General features: G+C 42.7%; 1 protein-coding gene across 1 annotated transcript in view; it reads right to left on the bottom strand.

Moving 5' to 3' along the window:
* The window catches only part of LOC126183230 (myotubularin-related protein 14), a 175,422-nt gene that overhangs the window by 112,166 nt on the left and 39,631 nt on the right, over positions 1-23,625 (bottom strand). The window contains exon 2 of the mRNA XM_049925014.1: positions 16,968-17,024. Coding sequence (XP_049780971.1) covers positions 16,968-17,024 — 57 coding nt within the window. The remainder of the gene's footprint in view (positions 1-16,967; positions 17,025-23,625) is intronic.

Here is a 23,625-nt window from a genome sequence, read left to right as displayed (position 1 = left end):
CTCCTTAATGGAGCAGGTATGCACTACACAGGAAGCATCTACATCGGTAGTTGAGTAAGCTAAGTGTGAGCCTATGAGTTTTTTTTAGATAGGAGAAACCCCTGTACATGTCTGACAACAAATTACGTATCATAATTGCAGGGAGAAATGGATCAGCCACATCACTTCTATACTTTGAGAATAAGTTAAGCGAGTGTCAGAGGGTTCTTTTTTATTCTACTGTATACAGAGGTTGGACAAAAAATTTGGAAACACTGTGAGAAAGGCATGCTTGAACATAAATGTGTGTGGTAGCTAAGGCTGCAGGCTGCACTGTTGTATTTGACCACAAACAGAATCTGTGCAATATCCTCAATAAATTGCAACTGTCAGACATGGTCAGATCAGTGCTCTGTGTAGTTGTGAGTGCATTATGTTGGAGCTAAGTGAATTCTAATGTGAGAAAATTGTTGCCACTCATACGACGGGTGCTTCCGTAAGCAAGGTAACCGAAGTGCTTGGTGTTTTCAAGAGGCACCACATTGAAGACATACCGCATAAAGGGAAAGCAGAAAATCATCATTCACTAATTCACAATGTGCGTGTTAAGTGATTCTTATGGCCACTGAAGAGGAGAGTGCCGAAAAATAAGATGATGACAGCTGCGAAAGTCAATACAGAACAGAGTTGCACTTGTGAGCTGTCAGCACCAAAACAACACGAAGGAAGCTCCATAAGCAGGGAATTGCAGGGCTAGCTGGGATTCCAAGGCACCTCATCAGTAATGCAAATGTCCATAACAGGAAAACCTTAGTATCCGAGGGCGATTTGGATTCCTCGCCTAGCCCGAGTATTGATAGGTAGAACACGACAGATATACTTAAGCTCCAGATGAAAGCTGCAGCTCACACCTATGTGGAGCGCAGCACCCACGACAAGCATGTGAGGTGATGTCTCCTTCTGACGAGTGTTTACCGATTTAATGCAGCCCAGCAATTACAACCAGCCTCTTGCTAGTCCTGACGCCTTAGGTATGTGCCGTTGGAGAGCAGAGTATTTTGACCTTGCATGATTAACATTTTGGGATTTGGACTTTTCCCTGGATTGTGGTATATGCTTAGACGACTCAGATATACTCTGGTTTTGCGTTAGTTATTAATTCATCTCACAATTTCCACTGTCAGTGACCGTTAGAACTGCCTGTTTCTTTACACCAGTCTCCTCGTTACCCTGGTGAGAGTAATTGTAAACTGTTGTTCTATCTACAGAGAGAAAGATAGAAAATTGATGATGACAATTTTCTCAATGTGCAACTCTTCCAGTATTGCACGGCTGCAAAGGCAACAACAGAGACAGCACCTGCAGCAACAGCAAAAAAGGCAGTGGGAACTCCACCAGCAACAGCAGACACAGCTGTAACAGCTTCTGCAAAACTGACAGAAGTCGGCAGGCTTACAATGGCTTGCTTCCCCACGCCCTTCACTTGTTTTGAGGAGGCGTACAAGACCTGGGAGGTCTATTTACATCATTTTGTTCTTCACTGGAGGGCAACTGAAATACAGGGTGTTTCAAAAATGACCAGTATATTTGAAACGGCAATAAAAACTAAACGAGCAGCGATACAAATACACCGTTTGTTGCAATATGCTTGGGACAACAGTACATTTTCAGGCGGACAAACTTTCAAAATTACAGTAGTTACAATTTTCAACAACAGATGGCGCCGCGGTCTGGGAAACTCCATAGTACGATATTTTCCACATATCCACCATGCGTAGCAATAATATTGTGTAGTCTCTGAATGAAATTACCCGAAACCTTTGACAACGTGTCTGGCGGAATGGCTTCACATGCAGATGAGATGTACTGCTTCAGCTGTTCAATTGTTTCTGGATTCTGGCGGTACACCTGGTCTTTCAAGTGTCCCCACAGAAAGAAGTCACAGGGGTTCATGTCTGGCGAATAGGGATGCCAATCCACGCCGCCTCCTGTATGTTTCGGATAGCCCAAAGCAATCACACGATCATCGAAATATTCATTCAGGAAATTAAAGACGTCGGCCGTGCGATGTGGCCGGGCACCATCTTGCATAAACCACGAGGTGTTCGCAGTGTCGTCTAAGGCAGTTTGTACCGCCACAAATTCACGAAGAATGTCCAGATAGCGTGATGCAGTAATCGTTTCGGATCTGAAAAATGGGCCAATGATTCCTTTGGAAGAAATGGCGGCCCAGACCAGTACTTTTTGAGGATGCAGGGACGATGGGACTGCAACATGGGGCTTTTCGGTTCCCCATATGCGCCAGTTCTGTTTATTGTCGAAGCCGTCCAGGTAAAAATAAGCTTCGTCAGTAAACCAAATGCTGCCCACATGCATATCGCCGTCATCAATCCTGTGCACTATATCGTTAGCGAATGTCTCTCGTGCAGCAATGGTAGCGGCGCTGAGGGGTTGCCGCGTTTGAATTTTGTATGGATAGAGGTGTAAACTCTGGCGCATGAGACGATACATGGACGTTGGCGTCATTTGGACCGCAGCTGCAACACGGCGAACGGAAACCCGAGGCCACTGTTGGATCACCTGCTGCACTAGCTGCGCGTTGCCCTCTGTGGTTGCCGTACGCAGTCGCCCTGCCTTTCCAGCACGTTCATCCGTCACGTTCCCAGTCCGTTGAAATTTTTCAAACAGATCCTTTATTGTATCGCTTTTCGGTCCTTTGGTTACATTAAACCTCCGTTGAAAACTTCGTCTTGTTGCAACAACACTGTGTTCTAGGCGGTGGAATTCTGACACCAGAAAAATCCTCTGTTCTAAGGAATAAACCATGTTGTCCACAGCACACTTGCACGTTGTGAACAGCACACGCTTACAGCAGAAAGACGACGTACAGAATGGCGCACCCACAGACTGTGTTGTCTTCTATATCTTTCACATCACTTGCAGCACCATCTGTTGTTGAAAATTGTAACTACTGTAATTTCGAAAGTTTGTCCGCCTGAAAATGTACTGTTGTCCCAAGCATATTGCAACAAACGGTGCATTTCTATCACTGCTCGTTTAGTTTTTATTGCCGTTTCAAATATACCAGTCATTTTTGAAACACCCTGTATCAGTGAGTGCTCTTACTGTCTTCTAGTAACAAACTGTATGAAGTGGTGGAAAACTTCTGCCCATATTTGGATCGTAGTAGTTTGACTTTTTTTGATGTATGTGGTTTGCTGACTGACTATTATAGCCACCAAATTCATGTTTAACTGTTGTATCCACATTGCCAATTTTTCAGGTGTACTGGAACTAGTGTATACAAGCCTCATGTTATTCCTCATTTGCATGTTTATATATACCATAATAAGAGCAAACGTTAAATACTTTCAAAGAAGAGCGTTTAAATGGGAAGGAACATGGGTTATCCAGGTAATCACATATCTCCATTAGAACAGGTGTGAAGTTCACAAATGAAATACTATATTTTATATAATATTTTAATAGTTTTATTAATTTTTAGATAACTGAGTAGTAACACAACAGGTATAGTCATAAATATGTGCAAAATATATCAATTTTTTACTATATATGATAGAGTAAATTACTTAATGTTATACAGCTATGAAATTTTGCTGTTCATTATAATGGAAAGATAAACTTGGAATTATGATTTATTCACAAAGTCCACACGCTGTTGTAATGCAACGCTCATCACATATTGGTTTTCTTACAACTTTTTCCTGTTTTGCTCTTCTTTTTGTTTGATTGAGGTTTGCATACAACACAGTCACCAACGATTTTCAGCCATCCAGAAGCACCTTGTTTTGGCTGAGCCTCCACTTGTTCAGGAACCAGAATTCGAGGTCCTCCTATCACATACTCAATACCCGATTTCACGGAAAATTCTCTCAAGCAACTAGGATCTGATCTAGAGATAATTGATGACATTGCCAAATGTTTTCCCAGATCCAACAGAAACAGTCTACGTCTATGAGTCAAATTTTTTTCTTGAGAATTGTTTTCCGTATAAAGTGTGTATGCTGCTGAGCAAACATATCCAGAGCATTGTAAAAAAAAATGCTAGTGGCCATCTGTTTGTTGTTCTTTTTATACTGTAATGAGAGCACAACTTGCCCATATTATCAATGTCACGTTTGTGTAGTTATATTGATGTGTAACATCTGGCTTTGAGAGTGGGCCAGAAGTGGATGCATCATAATGCATTGTGGATAAAATTAGAACTGCTTTCTTCTTCTTCTTCTTCTTCTTCTTCTTCTTCTTCTTCTTCTTCGGAATGTATGAACACAGAGAAATGTTATCTTCACTGAATCCAAATACAGATGACAGTTCTTAGAGTGATGAGGAAGGCTGCATTTCTGGTGGTATATAGTGCTTGTTTCTTCTCACAGTACCAACTATGGACAAATCCCAAGTCATTGACAGCCTTGCTCAGGGTAGAGTTGTGAAAAAATTGTCAGTGACTACATTTTTGCCAGTACCTTCGAAATGGTAACATAAATCTTTTACTGCCCTCTTCCCTTCATTAGTTTCTGTTCTGGAGGCAGATTTACCTGTATAAATTTGGCCAGTTATTGGATAAGAATTTCATGAATCACAAACCCGCCAAACCTTTGAGCCATATCTAGGTGGCTTTCAGACCATCTATTGGATAAATCTTGTCTTTCCTCTGTAAGGAAAAAGCTGCTCATCAACAGTGAGGCAATCAGAAGATATATAGTGTTTTTATGAAGATTTGAATTTAGTATTTCAAATATGTCATACACTGCAGCAGCTTTGTCACTTTTCACACACTCAGCCCTAGTGCTCACATCATCAAATCTTATAAATCTGCCAATCTGCGAAAACTTGCTGAGGGATAAGCTTGCTTGATACAATGGGAATGCATTTGTTTCCCACATTTTCTTTGTGTGTTCAGCGTTAGAGAATCTTACTCCAGCTGCAATCAGTATACCAAGATATGCATAAAATTCTTAAGTTGTCAATGGCTTCCACTTTCGTTGCTCCTTCTGAATTGACATTATAGTTTGTGAATACCTGATTGGTCATCGTTCCTCACATGACCTTTTCCCTTTGTACCATTTACATCCCTCTGTCACTTGATTTGACCAGAGCAGACTTACTCCAGCTTATTGGGCAGCTACCTTACCCCTTTCTGCTTCTCAGTGACTTTAATGTGCACCATCCCCATTGGGGTTCTCCCATAATCTGTCCGAGAGGTGCCCTCTTGGCTGACTTTCTCAGTCAACTTACCCTCATCTTCCTTAACAGGGGAGCACCGACGTTTCTTTCAGACTCCATGCACACCTATTCCCATTTGGACCTGTCATTCTGCACTGCCCAGCTTGCCCATCATCTTGAGTGGCCCGCTCTTTCTGACACATACTTGGGCGACCATTTCCCATGTGCTATCAGTTTGCTGACTCCTACCCTACACCCGTGCACACCCAAATGGCAGCTTTCCTAGGCCAACTGGAGGCTTTACTTCTCCCTGGTGATCTTCAACGAACATTATTTTGTCATCCTGTTTGTTTCACATACTATTATATCACACACATATTCTGTAAAAACACTCTCGAAGTGTCTCTTGTAGAAAGAAGTTTTGTTGTACTTTTGTTTTGTTTTAGGGTGCAAGAACAATTACGGCATATGCGCCCATGTCAGTACTGTAGAACACGAAGAAAAAGAGAGGAGTTAAAAATGAATACACGTTAATCCCAATCGATGGAAGAGAAACAGGTAAAAACAGGGACACTGAGAAAGGTTTATAAAATACACCATAGAGGAACGGAGGTATTTAACTAAAGATTAAATGTCCTTCGCCATATTGCTATGACGGATAAAAAGTTAAACGTGGTCAACAGCCCACGCGTTGTTCACTAAAATGGCCGATAACTCGGACAGCAAACACAAATGAGAACATAGGTGGTTAAAAAACAAAGGACATTCCGTGAGGAATTGGCAGACTGTTAAAGGTTAAGGGCAATGAGCACAAAGTGGTGACGGTGCTCCACTTAACGAATGGTGATGGCTAAAAAGACAGTGCTTGATATGCAACCGCTAAAATTATCTTCTCCTGGCGAGAGGGTGGAGAGGAGGTCATCCAGGCCACTGGGAGAGGCTTAGTAACATGGAGTTTGTTCCATGAAGGGAGAATCAGAGGTGATGCCTAAGTGATACCACCTGCTGGCAACGGCAAAAAAGAGATCATCGGAGGGAACGTAAGAACTAGCGGGTTGAGGTATGAGGATGGCAGCCTTGGCAGCAGCGTCAGCAGCCTAGTTTCCTGGCAAACCAAAGTGACCAGGAACCCACATAAACATCACAGTAGCTCCATCACGAATGAGCAAGTGACAGCTTTCCCAGACCTGTTGCACTAAGGGGTCGGTGGTGTACAGCACCCACAGGCTTCAAAGGGCAATGAAGAGTGTCGGAGCAGTAAATACTGAGCAGTGTTTTGGAAGCCGATACCGAAAAACATCTGTCCCAATGACGAAGGCACATCCAACACTATGGTCAGTCCGAGAGCCATCAATGTACACAAAGGTACTATGCAAAGTTCAGTGCGAAGGTTGTGAAACTGAAGGTGATAAAGCGAGATAGGAGTAGTGTCCTTAGGAAGCGAATGACAGTCAAGGTGAACATGGGCTGCCACACAAAGTCACGGTGGTGAATGGTTCATACTCATTGGGAAAGTGGCAGGTAGTGTAAAGTTAAGCTGCTGGAACAAGAGCCGAAAGCAAACTTGAGGGGGTTACAGAGAAGAGGGACACGCCCCATACTGGTAATCAAAGGAGTCATCGAAGGAGGTGGCACAGGACAGGTGCCCATGAATGGCAGACAAACGGCATGCATAATTGCTGAGGAGAAATTCAAAGCAGTAGGATAGCAGTAGTTCGGCAGTTTCTGCATACAGACTCTCAACTCAGCTAGTGTAAAAGATGCCAGTGGCCAAACGGATGTCATGATGGTGGATAGTATTGAGACGGCATACGAAGGATGAAAGAACAGATGCATAAATGAAACATCCATAGTCTAGTTTTGAATGGACAAGGGACCGGTACAAAAAGAGGAGTGTGGTTCGATCTGCTCCCTAGGAAGTACCACTGACTACACGTATCACATTGACAGACCGCACACAGTGGGCTGCCGGGTAACAAATGTGAGAGGACCAAGAAAGTTTCCTGTCGAGCATGAGCCCCAGGAATTTTACGGTTTCAACAAATGGAAGAGCAACAGGCCCAAGATGTATAGATGTTGGAAGAAGCCAATTGTGCCACCAGAAATTCATACAAATGGTTTTGTCAGTGGAAAAATGAAAGCCACTGTCAATGCTCCAAGAGTAAAGGTGGTAGAGACATCGCTGAAGACGCTGCTCAATGAGACAAGTCCGTAGACAACTGCAATAGATGGCAAAATCATCAACAAAATGGGAGCTGGAGATGCCTGGTGGGAGACAGGCCATTCATTATAGGGTTAATGGCGATAGCAAAGAGGATGACGCTCAAAATGGAACCCTGAGTCTCACCTTATTCCTGGATAAAGGTATCCGACAAGGCAGAACCCACACGTACCTTGAAAACATGGTGTTTTAAAAATTCCTGAAGGAAACAAGGCATACGGCCTCAGAAGCCCCACGTGTAGAGTGTATGGAGGATACCAGTCCTCCAGCAAGTGACATAGGTTTTCTCCAAGCCGAAAAACACAGCCACAGTCTGGGATTTTTGCAGAAAACCATTCACGACATGAGTGGACAAAGTGACGAGATGGACAACTGCAGAGTGGCACACTCAAAATCCACACTGTGCAGTGGTTAGTAAATTGCGAGACTCGAGCCACCATAGCAGCCAGGAATGAATCATACATTCCATCACCTTGCAAACACAGCTGGTGAGAGAAATGGGGTGGTAGCTAGAGGGAAGGTATTTGTCCTTACCGGGCTTAGGTATGGGTACGTCAGTGGCTTCACACCAGCATTTGGGAAACGTGTCCTCCACCCATATGCAGTTATATCTTTGAAGGAGAAAGTGCTTGCTCACAAGAGAAAGGTGCTGTAACATCTGAATGTTATCGTCATCTAGCCCCCAGGTGGAGGACTGGGATGAAGTGAGAGCATGATCTAGCTCCCTCACAGTATAGGCGGCATTGTAGAACTCACTATTCTGAAAAGAGAAGGGTATCACCTGAGCCTTGTCTGCTCATTTCCGATGGAGGAAGGCAGGGTGATAGTGGGAGCAGCTCGAAATCTCTGCAAAATGGTGGCCCAATGTGTTGGAGATAGCAACACTATAACACTGTCTGCTACGGTCAGGTTGGAAATTGGGGAATGGACCTTGGTCCCAGAGAGCCATTCAAGGTTGGTCCACACAACGAAAGAGGGAGTGGAACTGTTAAAAGAACTAATAAATGAAATGCAGCTAGCTTTTCTGATATCCCAAAGAACATTACGACACGTGCATGCGACTATTTAAACTGAATGCAGTTTGCCACCATAGGATGATGGTTAAAATGGCAGAGTGCACATCTCTGTGTGCAAATTGCGTCGTGGCATGCCTCAGTCAACAAATGGACTGGGACACAGCGCGGTAAAGAGGAAGTGCGAGAAATGGAACATTCTGCTGTTGTAAGGATAATGTTTGCAAGATATTCTACCTGGTCCCTAGTCACCACAAGTGGGGAAATAATGTTCGTTGAAGATCACCAGGGAGAAGTAAAGCCTCCAGTTGACCTAGGAAAGCTGCCATTTGGGTGTGCACGGGCGTAGGGTAGGAGTCAGCAAACTGATAACACGTGGGAAATGGTCACCCAAGTATGTGTCAGAAAAAACGGACCACTCAAGATAATGGGGAAGTTGAGCAGTGCAGAATGACAGGTCCAAATGGGAATAGGTGTGCATGGAGTCTGAAAGGAACGTCGGTGCTCCCATGTTAAGGAAGATGAGGGTAAGTTGACTGAGAAAGTCAGCCAAGAGGGCACCTCTCAGACAGATTATGGGAGAACCCCAATGGGGATGGTGCACATTAAAGTCACCGAGCAGCAGAAAGGGGTAAGGTAGCTGCCCAATAAGCTGGAGTAAGTCTGCTCTGGTCAAATCAACTGACAGAGGGATATAAACGGTAGAAAGGAAAAAGGTCATGTGAGGAAGGAAAATGCGGACTGCAATAGCTTGGAGTCAGGTAGTCAGGGAGAGGGGTTGACTGTGATCATTGTCCCAGATGAGCAGCACGAATCCCCCATGGGATGGAATGCTGTCCTCAGGGGAAAAGTCAAAGCTGACTGGAAAGAAATGTGAGAGCTCAAAGTGGTCGTAAGAATGCAATTTTGTTTCCTGGAGGCAGAGTACAAGGGGATGCTGCAATTCTAAGAGCAGCCATACGTCCTCTTTGGTGGATCGAAGCCCGTGAACATTCCATTGGAAGAGAGACACAACGACAAAAAAATGAAGAGGTGTCACTACGGCAGCTGGTAAGTGGGAGCCTGAGAAGACTTACTGCTACAGGACACAGAGGCTGCAGGATCCTGCTCCATGAGATCTATAGATGCATCAGTGTTCTCCTTCTGCCAGTCTGCGGAGTCCAGGGCACAAAAACGGTTGGTGGCGTATACTGGCGACACAGAGGTCGGCCGGGAGAGGGTATTACATTGGTTAGCAGAGGAAGACTCAGATCTTTGTTGGCAGGAGGGACATAAGAAGTCTTTGTGGGAGTATTCCTTCTGTCCTTTCCGTCCTACCAGTTGTGTAGCAGGCGACTTCGCTCCGTGTGGCGGAAGTTTGGTGGCTTGTCGCGCAGCTGGAGGAGAAGACGGGGACACTACCATGATGCTGTGTGATTTCACAATTGTGGTGCTAAATCTGAGGTTGCATGTCTGCTTGGCCATGTTCGTGGAGCAAGATGTAGCAAGAACAGTACTGTAGGTGCCAGATGGTAGAACGCACATTTTCCAACTAGCCAACAACTTGCAAGCAACCAGGTAAGGCACTTTTTTCTTCACCTGGATCTCCTGGACAGCCTGCTCATGAGATAAACGGGACAATCTTGGGAGGAGGCATCATTGGAGTTGATACAGCGGGGAGAAGGAAGAAAACAACTGTCCTCATGAGCACCCCTACCACAGGTTACACATTCAGCCGGGTGTTGACAGGACTCTCAGGTGTGGTTGTAACGATGGCACTGGTAGCAGTGCATCGGGTTCTGAATGTACAGTTGTACTGTGATAACTTCATAGTCTGCTTTGATCTTTGACGGAAGCACCTCTCTATCAAAAGTGAGAAAAAAACTTGCGTGTTGGCACTAAGGAGGCATCTATCTTTTTCACCACCCAGTGGACTTTAATGATACCTTGATTAGAAAGGTATGTTTGGATTTCTGCCTCAGTCAGACCATCAAGAAGCCTAGCATAAATAACATTTCAGGGAGATTACAGTGTTAGATGGCCCTCGACACAAACAGGATAGCCACGGAGGAGTGAAGCTGCAAGCAGTTGAGCTTGAGAATCAGAAGTAGTCTCCAAAAGCAAAGTGCCATTTTGTGAATAAGAGCAGGATTTCACAGGGCCAGCAACTGCATCAACACCTTTCTGAATAATAAATGGATTTACAGTAGTAAAGGATTGACCATCTTCAGTATGTGAAACAACGAGGAACCTTGGTGCAGCTGGGAGGGTGTTTGAATTGGGAGCTTCATTTCATTTAAGTTTGGTAGACATGGACTACGAAGATGATGACTGGCTTATTGTAAGAAAATCCCCCATGATTGCCAGCGTCTCTGATGGTGTGCTCCTTCCGACTGCACCCCTGACAAAGGAACCAATCGGCAATTTAGGAAGGTAGCAGCTCAGGCAATCACCTCTCCTTGGGAGTGGCCTTTACAAGGCGGTACATACAAACCCTACCGGTCAATCCAGGGCTGGGAATTACACGTTGCCCAGTCACCTGTAACGTGTCAAACACATGGGCTGGCCTTCAGGAGCGCACAGGGAGGAAGAAGAAAAAGAGGAACGTCAAATGCCAAAGTGGAGGAAGGATAGGAAAACGGGAACAAAAAAAAGAAAGAAGGAATGAAAGACAGTGGTGGGACTGGTCTGAAACTGGTGACTGAATATGCAGAACGCATTTCCAACAACAACGCAGACATGTTCCCCAAGGGAGGGGAAAAGGAATAACAAGAGGATAGACTTGCACCACGGAAGGGAAAAGATGCTGCAAAGGGTGGGGTCCCATGGTAACCAAGCATGAACCCGTCAGAGAGAGAGGCAAGACCTGGGAGGGGGGTGGTGATTGTACTTGTCGCACCAGCCCTTTCCTGCACAATATTATGCTTCAGCAACTTCCTTGTCCCAAAATGTTCCTCATGCCATTTAGTTCCATCTTCACCATGTACAATGTCATCAGAAAACACAATCACTTAGCTGTTTTCATCAGCTCTGTCATTTTCATCACTTCTTTGACTTTTAACTTCAATATCACTACAAGCACCAATAGCATCTTCAATATCTGAAGTAACAGCATCTTCCTCACTTGGAATCCATTCGTCTGAAGAATCTTCATCAAGAAAATCTGTAGTGTCAGCCTCTTCTGTATCAACAGTAGACAATAACTTTCTTATATACTCTTCTTTCGCTTCATAGCTTAATCTGCTGTATTCAGTTTTGGAGAGTTCCAGTTTATTATCCATGAGAATCCAGAATTGAGGTTTAGTAGCAGAGCTTACACAATAATGAACAGTTCATAATGTTGTGCAACAGCAGCCAGCAACAATTAGAATGCCTTGCTGCGATGATTTCGTATATACCCAAAGCTGAGTGTTGCCAACTGTGACCGTACAACAACAAATTCACTGGTTTACCCCAGTAACCTGGTTATAGAACAAATTATAATTTTCTGAGTATAGACACAAGGGTATACCAATGTGTTGAGCAACGAGAACAACCCTACACAGCATGAGCTGCTGACTTACAAGGCTTGGCACGCAAGTGTGACTTTCCCTGTGAACAATGTGGTGTGTCATATACAGACTTCTTAATTTGTGACATCATTATCTGCCTTGTTCCGGATCGAGACATTATTGTGAAAGCTCAGAGGTGTCTGATCCCACCTCAAGTGACATGTTAAAAATTGCCAAAGCTCAAGCAGTAACTCTGTCAGCACAAGATCTGTTTTACGATCCTGAGTGTGTCGACACTGTTTGTAGTCTTAGTCGCTGTTGTGCTCCACAATCAACTGATCAGTTCCAATCAATATCAGCATCTGAATTACACAGCACCCACTCATTCAGTAGTCTGGCGAAATGGGTTGGTTGGTTGGTTGGTTTGGAGTATAAAGGGACCAGACTACAGGGTCATCAGTCCCTTTTTCCTCAAGCAAACAAGTCTCAAGGAAAAAACAATTAAAAACAAAGGAGTTGGGGGAAGTAAAGGGATGAAAATCTAGCAAGGAACCACAACCAAGGAACCAAAAGAGACAACGAAAGAATCGAACCAAAGGGGGAAATGTACACTAAAAGGAAAGGTAGAGGACGGTATTAAAATCATGTAACAGATGGCCTGGGATGGCTGATTACAAGGATTAAAAAAGGATGAGCCAGCCACTCAAAAACATATTAAAATCGCCAGCCTAAAAAACAAGGCAAGAAGCACACACCTAGGAAAAAGACAAACATCCAGGCAAACAAAATCGAAGAAAGAGTGAGGAAGAGGTAAAAGGGTGGGAGGTTAGAGGCCTGGGAGAGAAGGCCAGACTCCCAATCTTAGATTGTACAATAACTCCCCCCCCCCCTCTCATGAATAAAACATAAAACTAAATCGGTCGTTGAGGCATTGGCACCCAACACTGAAGGTAGGGTGTTGGGAAGGTTAAAAGTCCACCGCAGAACAGCTAAAATTGGGCAGTCCAACAAGAGGCGGACGACAGTCATACGGGAGCTGGAGCTACAGCAACACTGAGGTGGGTCCTCGCGATAGAGGAGGTGACCATGTGTTACCCAAGTATGGCTGATGCGGAGCTGGCAAAGGATAACGGAGGCCCTGCGAGTGGCTCACATGAATGACCTCCACACATTCGTTGTATCCCTGATAAAAAACTGAGCGTGTGCCATTCAGTATCCCAGATCGCGAAAACTTTGCGGCGGAAGACCGATCGGAGATAAGTCTCTGGCATGCCAATCTCTGGAGCTGTCTTACCGGTAGCCTGTTGGCCAGGCTGTCAGTAAGTTCATTGGCTGGTATCCTGACATGTCCTGGGATCCGAATGAAGGTCACTGAACATCCACTGTTTCCGAGGGCATAACGAGACTCCGGGATACTCATTACCAATGGATGTCAACAGAAGTACTGGGCAAGAGCTTGTAGGCTGTTTAAGGAGTCACTACAGATGATGAAGGACTCACCAGCACAGGAGTGGATATGCTGAAGGACACGATATATGGCTACCAACTCTGCAGTATAAACACTGCCACCATCCAGCAAAGAGTGCTGTTCAGTATGGCCAACTTGAGTATAAGGGAAGCCAACAAGACCGTTGACCATTGATCCATCTCTGTAGACAATTTCTGAGCCCTCGACCTTCCTGAGAAGGTAGGGAAATTGCCAGCAGAGGGCCTCAGGTGGAACGGAGCCTTTTGGGCCTTGCAATATCTCCAGCCAAAGCCATGGCTGAGGTATGGACCATGTAGGTGTACGTAAGTGGACTCACAGGAAAGGTGGTAGAAGAGAAGCATCGAGTCCAGTATGAAGCGACTGGACACAGATAGCGAGGGGATTCTCTGTTCTGGGCCGACACTGTAGGAGATGGATCGCCATGTTAAGGAAAAGAATATGGTAATTTGGATAATGAGGTGAACAATGAATGTGGGCGGTATAATTTGCAAGCAGTAGTTGCCGCCGCAGTCACAATGGAGGAACGCCAGATTCCACAAGGTGGCTGTTCACAAGGCTCGTTCGGAAGGTTCCCGTCACGAGCCGACCACAGTGGGGGATAGGGTACAGCAGATGCAGTGCGATGCTGAACTATACATCAGGCTCCCATAGTCAATACGAGACTGTACGAGGGCTTTGTACAGCTGCAGCAGTGTAGGATGATCAGAACCCCAGTTGGTGTTGCTCAGGCATCGAATAATATTAAGATGCCGTGAATACTTGCCCTTAAACTGACAAAGCTGGGGAAGCCAAGTTAAGCTGGCGTCGAAGACCAGTCCCAAAAAGCAGTAAGTCTCCACTACATCTAGTAGTTGGTCATCAAGCAAAAGTTCTGGATGTGGTTGGACAGTATGACAACAACAAAAGTGCATGACAAGTCTTGGCAGCCAAAAACTGAAAACCGTGAGTGAGGGCCCACGACTGTAAGTTCCCTACAGCCAGCATTCAGCCACAGCAAAAGAAGAGGAGCAGAAGGAAATACAAAAACTGGCAATTAAAAAGAGTGGGACACTCAGGAAACAGCACTGCAGTACCCCATTCTCTTGTATACGGAGTGCACTGTGGGAAGCACCGACACAAACTCTGAAAGTGTGGAGCGACAAAAAGTTCCACATAAAAATTGGGAGCGGCTCCTGCAGACCCCACGCATGCAGAGTGGCAAGGATGTTGTGTCACCAAGTGGTATTGTAAGCCTTTGACAGGTAAAAAAAAAATTGGCAATAAGGTGTTGTTGCCAGGAAAAGGCCGATCGAATGGCAGACTCCAAGTGGTCCACACACACACACACACACACACACACACACACACACACACAATTTGTAAAATCCAATCACTGTTTTAAGTGAACTGCTCATAAGTTTTACACCACCTACATATCCGCAAATGTGTGGGGGCTTACATTCAAGGGAAACGGAATAAAAAAAATAAGCCTTATGAAACAGCAAAATTTAGCTTCACTAATAAATAAAAAGAAACAACACCCAAAACTAACACACACTGTTCGGAACTGCATATCTGTGAAATCAAAATCTGTTTCTGGGTGACATTCAACACCTTGTTCCTCCATCTGTGCATTGTAGCATGTTTGTATCCTCCTTGAAAAACTGTCCAGGTGCTTAAGATATAGCTGTTCGAGCCTGTACCTCTCATCAACAAAAGCTCTTCGGAGATCATTCAGTATGTAAGGAGTGTTCTTGCGATAACGCACTGGAAGTTCCAACTGGTCAAAGACAAGCTCAATCAGGGTTACATCAACAGATACTGCAGACCATTCCACTAGATCAATATCCAACTTTTGTAGGAAAGTGTTTACGAAGTGTGTGCAGTGCGCTTTTATGTTATGGGTTTCAAATATGAACCCTCACCACAATGTTGAGTTTAGGAGTGGACTATAGGTTGGAGGATTCTATCCTTAATACTGTACAGATTACAAATTACTCTCTATAGAGATCAGAGTCAACCGACATCTATACACGTTAGTTAGTAGCTTGGTACACTCTTCTACAGCTGAAATGAGGCGTCAGACAAAGCCTGCTCTAGTCAGTGAAGTGAACTAGATATCTTCCATTAAGCCACAATTTTCACACACCCCAGTACTAGGGGTATTTGTACCCTTATTTCTAATGGATGCCCGTAAGCCAAACTGAACATGTGGAGACGATTTGATACTGTTGAGTCACCACAGCCTTCACAATTACCTCTAAACATGCAGGGCTCAGTACTGTTGCATTCTCCTTAGGGTGAAGCCACAATTCATATGTAGCGATCATCAGCTGGTGGTGTTGAACCTCTGCGAATAGTCATGAGTGACAGAATGTTGGAATAATGTGGCTGTTGTGTATGCTCATTTGGTGGGAAATTTGATGTTTTGGTAACCCCTATTGCAATGAAGTGACAATGCACATATGGCCTAATGACAATGAGTCATGCTGATGTACTGAGCAGTGTATACAAGCTGCATCATGACATTTTTGGTTGGAGACACAGTGTGTGTACTGAATTTCACTGAAAATACAGGTTTACTTTTACCCTTATTGTACAAGTAACTGTGCATGGTTATTTTCTGAGGTCATAGGAAACAAGTTTCCAATAAAAGGAATACAATCTGTGCAACTTACGAGAGAGATGCCAAATATTATTTGAGAAGTTTATATAGAGCCTTTTACAAGTCATTACTGTTAAATTATATAATTTTCATTTCAATGAGCTGCACTTGCATGTCAATTCTAAAGTCATGGTCCACATTGAACCCAGTGGGAACTGTTTAAACTATACAGACCATAATTTCACATGCATACCATACCAGTTCTAATCCAGTTAATATCTGTAAGCAATTTCTCTACTTTGTACACACCAAGTGGACAGTGATGGAAAGGAAGAAATGAATTAAACTTTTGTTCAACTGACAAACTTTCATACAGCACATTTATGCATGCCTGAATAATAGTGAATGTAAAGTGACACATGACTTGCCCAACACAATCCAAAAGCATTGTGTACATTTCATAGTTATACTGTGTTGGTAGCAATTGGCAAATAAAACTTCCAACATAAAGTCGACCAGCTCTGGACAGCCCAGAGCAACCAACAGAACAGACAAATGTGAATCAAATGGAAACAAAAAGAACTGACAACTGCTTCAGTCATTTTGACATATCTGGAATGCTGTTAGGAGAAATATGTGTAATGCTGGCACTGTTCTAATTAATCTCAGTAAGGGGTGGGCAGTTATAAAGCAGTCATTGATCAGTACAGCTCCAGAACACTTCTGGTGTCTTGTAGAACACTTACTATAATGAATCATCATCAGAATGAAAGTGTGTACTTATGAGCTGCTAGAGAGGCCGGTCTATTCCAGTTGCTTACCAGTGTGTATCATACTCCAAATAATTTTATGATTAAATCAAGTACCTGTATCCTTAAATTAAAGTATTATTTCAAACAGTAGATCATACCTCGCCTCTAATATTTCTGCAACATCTGTACATATTTCAGCAAGCCAACATACTGCTGTGAACACATTCATAGTTTAATTCAATTGCAATTTTATCATAAATGCATGAAAAACTTACAATGTAATGATAGTCCAACTCTATTAGTTTCAGGCACTTCTGCAAAATTTCTTGGGACTGAAAAAAATGACAAAATTTCATTATGAATAAAACTGACATGGTGGTCTATTAAGCACATATGTCACAAAAAATGTTTATACTAAACATTAAAAAGAAATGACAGTAAAATTAGAATCTTGAAAACTCTTTGAAGGGCACCCCCTCCCCTACACACACACACACACACACACACACACACACACACACACACACACACACACACACAGAGAGAGAGAGAGAGAGAGAGAGAGAGAGAGAGAGAGAGTCCAAAAACAACTGATAAGTCTGGAAAACTTCTGACATCTCCAGCATCACATTAATCTTTGCCTCAATTAATTATCAGTATACTACGCAACTTCAAGTAACTCCCTGTATGTGTACTAGCATCTAAAACTTAGTAAAAAAAGCATGTTTACCTAAAAGTAGCAGTGAAAATGAATATATACACAAGAAATAAATGAGCTTCAACATGAAACTGACTTAACAAAAATTACTGGGAAATTATTTGATTTACAATACACAAGATAATTAATATGGATTTGCAATAGGAACCCACAGCCAGGGAAAAGGGGCGAATTGTTGTGGGGAGATTGAGGAGTTAGTTATCTGAACAGAATATTTCAGAGATAGATTACCACAACATTAAAACTATTGTACAAAACATGACAGGAAACACAACACAATAGAAAATGTTAGAGAAAAGTTTTCTGTTCGCATACTGGTGAAAGATAAAATGTAATACAAATTTTGGAAACAAAAGCTAAATGTTGCGCCAAGCAAACATCTCCTCTACCATAAATTGCTATTTTACTTCTCTACATTAATATGGTTTTACTGATAACATATGAAGTTCGAGCTATAGTGAAACTTTATTCTTTTTATTGATATAGACTCACATTTACCAGCTGTACAACAAAAGAACTTTGTGAGTGCACTAGTAGGCATTTGTACCACATTGTCCATTACAAGTGGGCTACATATTACCTTAAAATGCAATGCTGCAAAAAAACTAAGGCAGATCTTTGTCTCAACTATCAAAAGAGTCATTTGTGTTTTCATAAATATTTTAAAATATTCATCAATATAACAACATGCTTCACCAAGAAACCATCACTGAAAATTTTAAGGCTTTCGAAAAAACTTAAATAAAGTACAACTTTCTGCTGACAGTACTCATAATGTAGGTGATACTGGACTATCTATACATCGAGGCAAAATTCCTTATGTAATTTGAAGAGAAAGACAATGAGCAGCTCTTCTGAATAAACATAAGAGTGTGCACCTATGCAGAACATCCCTCAAGCATTAAGGCTACGCCACAAAGGGACACACAAAGCTTTGTCTACCAGCATTTTTAAACATGTCTCCAAACTCTACAGATATACTCCTGATTACCTTGTTGAACTAGCAGTAAAGAGAGAAAGGATGTAGTGAAGACAGGCTGAGCCACAATCTAAGGCGTCTTTAAAATGTTAGATTTTAACTGTGCAAAAAGACTGTAAGGACATATTGAAACCTTTCAGTCAGGTCATCAGGTGCACCTGGATACCTTAGAAAGAACATTACCTGAAAAAGGTAAGATTTTGAGTAAGAGCTTGGACATGTGCACAGTTTTAATTTGTCATGAAGTTAAAGATAGCAGTTTTTCTTTATGTTGATAGAGATGCCATAAAAACTACTTACATTCACGATTGTCTCTGGAGTTCTCATTCTTCCCTCACAAACATAAGTCAAATGTTAATGAAGAGAGATCTTTGTAGTTCAGTCATCAGAGTCCACCCATCAGGGAACATGCAAGCTGTCCTAGTCACAGATTGGCTCACTAATTTGCTGGTGAAGTATTGTTTGAAGGAATGTTAGTCCTGTCGACTTTAGGCAAATATGATATTGTGTTCAGAATGTGGTGGTATTTGTATGGCTAGAGGAATATATTTGATATTATTCCACTTATTCCCATTGATCCCATGCACTTTAACCCTTACATAGGACCTTCGGAGGTAAATTTAAAATACTCTGGAACTGGGAAAATGAGAATATCTACTATATATAACCATATACGGCAATCTGGAGACAAAGGTAGGCATTACCAATGAAGTGCAGATTGGGAAAATCAGTCAACTGGTTTAGAATGACTGGATTATTTCCACAGGCAGGCAGTATCTTTTCTGATAGTGATTCCATAGTTTCTAAGACTGAAGCAGAGAAGCTTCATCTTCAATTCAGACCACCTTTCCACCTCCACAGCATATCCAAACCAAACCACAAAAACAGTTATTTTGAAATCACATCCCTTCTCATAAGTAAAATTATGAACAACATCAGAGTTTTAAGGCTAAAGGTTAACAGGTCTTCGGGTAAACTTCACAAGGGGCCGTCCACACTCTCACTTCCAAATTTATGGTTGGTTGGTTTTGGGGGAAGAGACCAAACTGAGAGGTCATCGGTCTCATCGGATTAGGGAAGGACGGGGAAGGAATTCGGCCCTGCCCTTTGAAAGGAACCATCCCGGCATTTGCCTGGAGCGATTTAGGGAAATCACGGAAAACCTAAATCAGAATGGCCGGACGCGGGATTGAACTGTCGTCCTCCCGAATGAGAGTCCAAATTTATGTTTGCAGTGCCTGTTACAAGGGGTCATGGGAAGTCATGATGGCAGAACACCTGATCTGAAAGGACAATAATGTAAATATGTTTACATTTTGATTGTGGAAACTATATTCTGATTTTGTTGTCTCTAGGAATTTCTGTTACTGATATATACTAATGAGCCAAAACATTATGACATTAATAGTGTATTGGTCCAAGTGTGAAATGCAATACAGTAGTGATTCTATGTGGTAGTTTTTCACAGTTATCTAGCACCATATGTCTACACACAAGTCATATAATTCACATAAATTGCCTGCTAGTGTCCCAGATATGTTCCACAGGGTTCATATCAGGCAAAATTGGTGAGCACAATATCAACACAAGTTCACTATCATGCTCCTCACATCACTGTAGCACAATTTTGGCCTTTTAACACTGGCAGTTACCCTGCTGAAGTGTGCCATTGTTGTCAGAGAAGACATCAAGCATGAAGGGACGCAGGTGGTCTGCAATAATGTTCACATGGTCTATGACTGTTATGGAATCTTCATCTACCACCACAGGTCCCATCCCATGGAAGACCATGCGAATGTACCACACAGCTTAATATTGCCCCCACTGGCCTGCATCCGTGGAGTGATATACATTTTGAGCTGCTGTTTGCCTTGATGGCAAATTCAGACATGACCTCCAATATAGTATAACAGAAAATGTGATTCGACAAATTTCCATCGATTCGTGGTCCAATCTCTACTATCTGTATCCATTGCAAACGTAACAGATGAAGAACAACATGATGACTTTGAAGAATACAGTGACCCACTGTTTAAGGATTTGTGGGAACCAAGGTCACGACCACCCATCAGTGGGCGTTTCAACTTTCATGGTAGGCAGTAGGTGTTTGGGGTTCTAAAAATGTTCATAACATTTTGACAAAGTGTTTGGTAAGCATTTATTACAATATGCTTTAAATTGCTGTAGCTCTGTTGCTTGCAGCTGCAGCACAAGCAACTTAAAGGGCCTGGCTACATGCACAATTTACAATTGTTTCTTGCAAAAACAATGTTCAGAAAACTAAAATTCTGCTTGAGCTAACAATATGATAAAAATGGACCTGAAACAAAATAATAATATACAGATCATTGTACATCTACACATCTACATTTATACTCTGCAAGCCACCCAACGGTGTGTGGCGGAGGGCACTTTTCATGCCACTGTCATTACCTCCCTTTCCTGTTCCAGTCGCGTATGGTTCGCGGGAAGAACGACTGCCGGAAAGCCTCCGTGCGCACTCGAATCTCTCTAATTTTACATTTGTGACCTGCTCGGGAGGTATAAGTAGGGGGAAGCAATATATTAGATACCTCATCCAGAAACGCACCCTCTCGAAACCTGGACAGCAAGCTACATTGCGATGCAGAGTGCCTCTCTTGCACGATCTGCCGCTTGAGTTTGCTAAACATCTCCGTAACACTATCACGCTTAACAAATAACCCTGTGATGAAACGCGCCGCTCTTCTTTGGATCTTCTCTATCTCCTCTTTCAACCCAACCTGGCACGGATCCCACACTGATGAGCAATACTCAAGTATAGGTCGAACTAGTGTTTTGTAAGACACCTCCTTTGTTGATGGACTACATTTTCTAAGGACTCTCTCAATGAATCTCAACCTGGTACCCGCCTTACCAACAATTAATTTTATATGATCATTCCACTTCAAATCATTCCGCATGCATACTCCCAGATATTTTACAGAAGTAACTGCTACCAGTGTTTGTTCCGCTATCATATAATCAAACAACAAAGGATCCTTCTTTCTATGTATTCGCAATACATTACATTTGTCTATGTTAAGGGTCAGTTGCCACTCCCTGCACCAAGTGCCTATCTGCTGCAGATATTCCTGCATTTCACTACAATGTTCTAATGCTGCAACTTCTCTGTATATTACAGCATCATCCGCGAAAAGCCGCATGGAACTTCCGACACTATCTACTAGGTCATTTATATATATTGTGAAAAGCAATGGTCCCATAACACTCCCCTGTGGCACGCCAGAGGTTACTTTAACGTCTGTAGATGTCTCTCCATTGATAACAACATGCTGTGTTCTGTTTCTAAAAACTCTTCAATCCAGCCACACAGCTGGTCTGATATTCCGTAGGCTCTTACTTTGTTTATCAGGCGACAGTGCGGAACTGTATCGAACGCCTTCCGGAAGTCAAGAAAAATAGCATCTACCTGGGAGCCTGTATCTACTATTTTCTGGGTCTCATGAACAAATAAAGCGAGTTGGGTCTCACACGATCGTTGTTCCCGGAATCCATGTTGATTCCTACATAGTAGATTCTGGGTTTCCAAAAACGACATAATACTCGAGCAAAAAACATGTTCTAAAATTCTACAACAGATCGACGTCAGAGATACAGGTCTATAGTTTTGTGCATCTGCTCGACGACCCTTCTTGAAGACTGGGACTACCTGTGCTCTTTTCCAATCATTTGGAACCTTCCGTTCCTCTAGAGACTTGCGGTACACGGCTGTTAGAATGGGGACAAGTTCTTTCGCGTACTCTGTGTAGAATCGAATTGGTATCCCGTCAGGTCCAGTGGACTTTCCTCTGTTGAGTGATTCCAGTTGCTTTTCTATTCCTTGGACACTTATTTCGATGTCAGCCATTTTTTCGTTTGTGCGAGGATTTAGAGAAGGAACTGCAGTGCGGTCCTCCTCTGTGAAACAGCTTTGGAAAAAGGTGTTTAGTATTTCAGCTTTACGCGTGTCATCCTCTGTTTCAATGCCTTCATCATCCCGGAGTGTCTGGATATGCTGTTTCGACCCACTTACTGATTACGTAGGACCAGAACTTCCCAGGATTTTCTGTCAAGTCGGTACATAGAATTTTACTTTCGAATTCACTGAACGCTTCACGCTTAGCCCTCCTTACGCTAAATTTGACATCGTTTAGCTTCTGTCTGTCTGAGACATTTTGGCTGCATTTAAATTTGCAGTGAAGCTCTCTTTGCTTTCACAGTAGTTTCCTAACTTTGTTGTTGAACCACAGTTGGTTTTTCCCGTCCCTCACACTTTTACTTGGCACATACCTGTCTAAAGGACAGGCACTTTCTCACATTCCATCTAAGATTTGGATGAAACTTGGCTTGCTTGATCCCATTATGGAGCTAACAGATAAGGAATAAAAACACCAAATTTCCTTGTATCTATATTAGGTACTTCAAAGTTTGTAAGTTATGCTTTTTTAAAACTGTGATGGCCCAAAATGACACTTGCCAATGTTCTGAAAATAAATTATCATTCCTTTATTTATTTATATGGAGTTTGTATATTATATAGTTTAAGGATTGGAGAAAAAAAATATCATACCTTTAAATAAAATAATCAAGAATGGAAAAAATACACAGGGTGGTCCATCGATTGTGACCAGACCAAATATCTCACGAAATAAGCGTCAAACATAAAAACTACAAAGAACGAAACTTGTCTAGCTTGATGGGGGAAACCAGATGGCGCTATGGTTAGCCTGCTAGATGGTGCTTCCATAGGCCAAACTGATATCAACTGCGTTTTTTAAAATAGTAACCTCCATTTTTTATTACATATTCATGTAGTACATAACGAAACATGAATGTTTTAGTTGGACCACGTTTTTTGCTTTGTGAGAGATGGCGCTGTAATAGTCACAAACATATGGCTCACAATTTTAGACGAACAGTTGGCAACAGGTAGGTTTTTTACATTATAATACAGAATGTAGGTACATTTGAACAATTTATTTCGGTTGTTCCAATGTGATACATGTGGCTTTGTGAACTTATCATTTCTCAGAACGCATGCTGTTACAGCACGATTACCTGTAAATACCACATTAATGCAATAAATGCTCAAAATGACGTCCGTCAACCTCAATGCATTTGGCAATACGTGTAACGACATTCATCTCAACAGCGAGTAGTTCACCATCCGAAATGTTCGCACATGCACTGACAATGCGCTGACGCATGTTGTCAG

This window comes from Schistocerca cancellata, chromosome 4, assembly GCF_023864275.1.
Source record: "Schistocerca cancellata isolate TAMUIC-IGC-003103 chromosome 4, iqSchCanc2.1, whole genome shotgun sequence".
NCBI lineage: Eukaryota > Metazoa > Arthropoda > Insecta > Orthoptera > Acrididae > Schistocerca > Schistocerca cancellata.
This window is presented reverse-complemented; position numbering and strand designations above follow the sequence as displayed.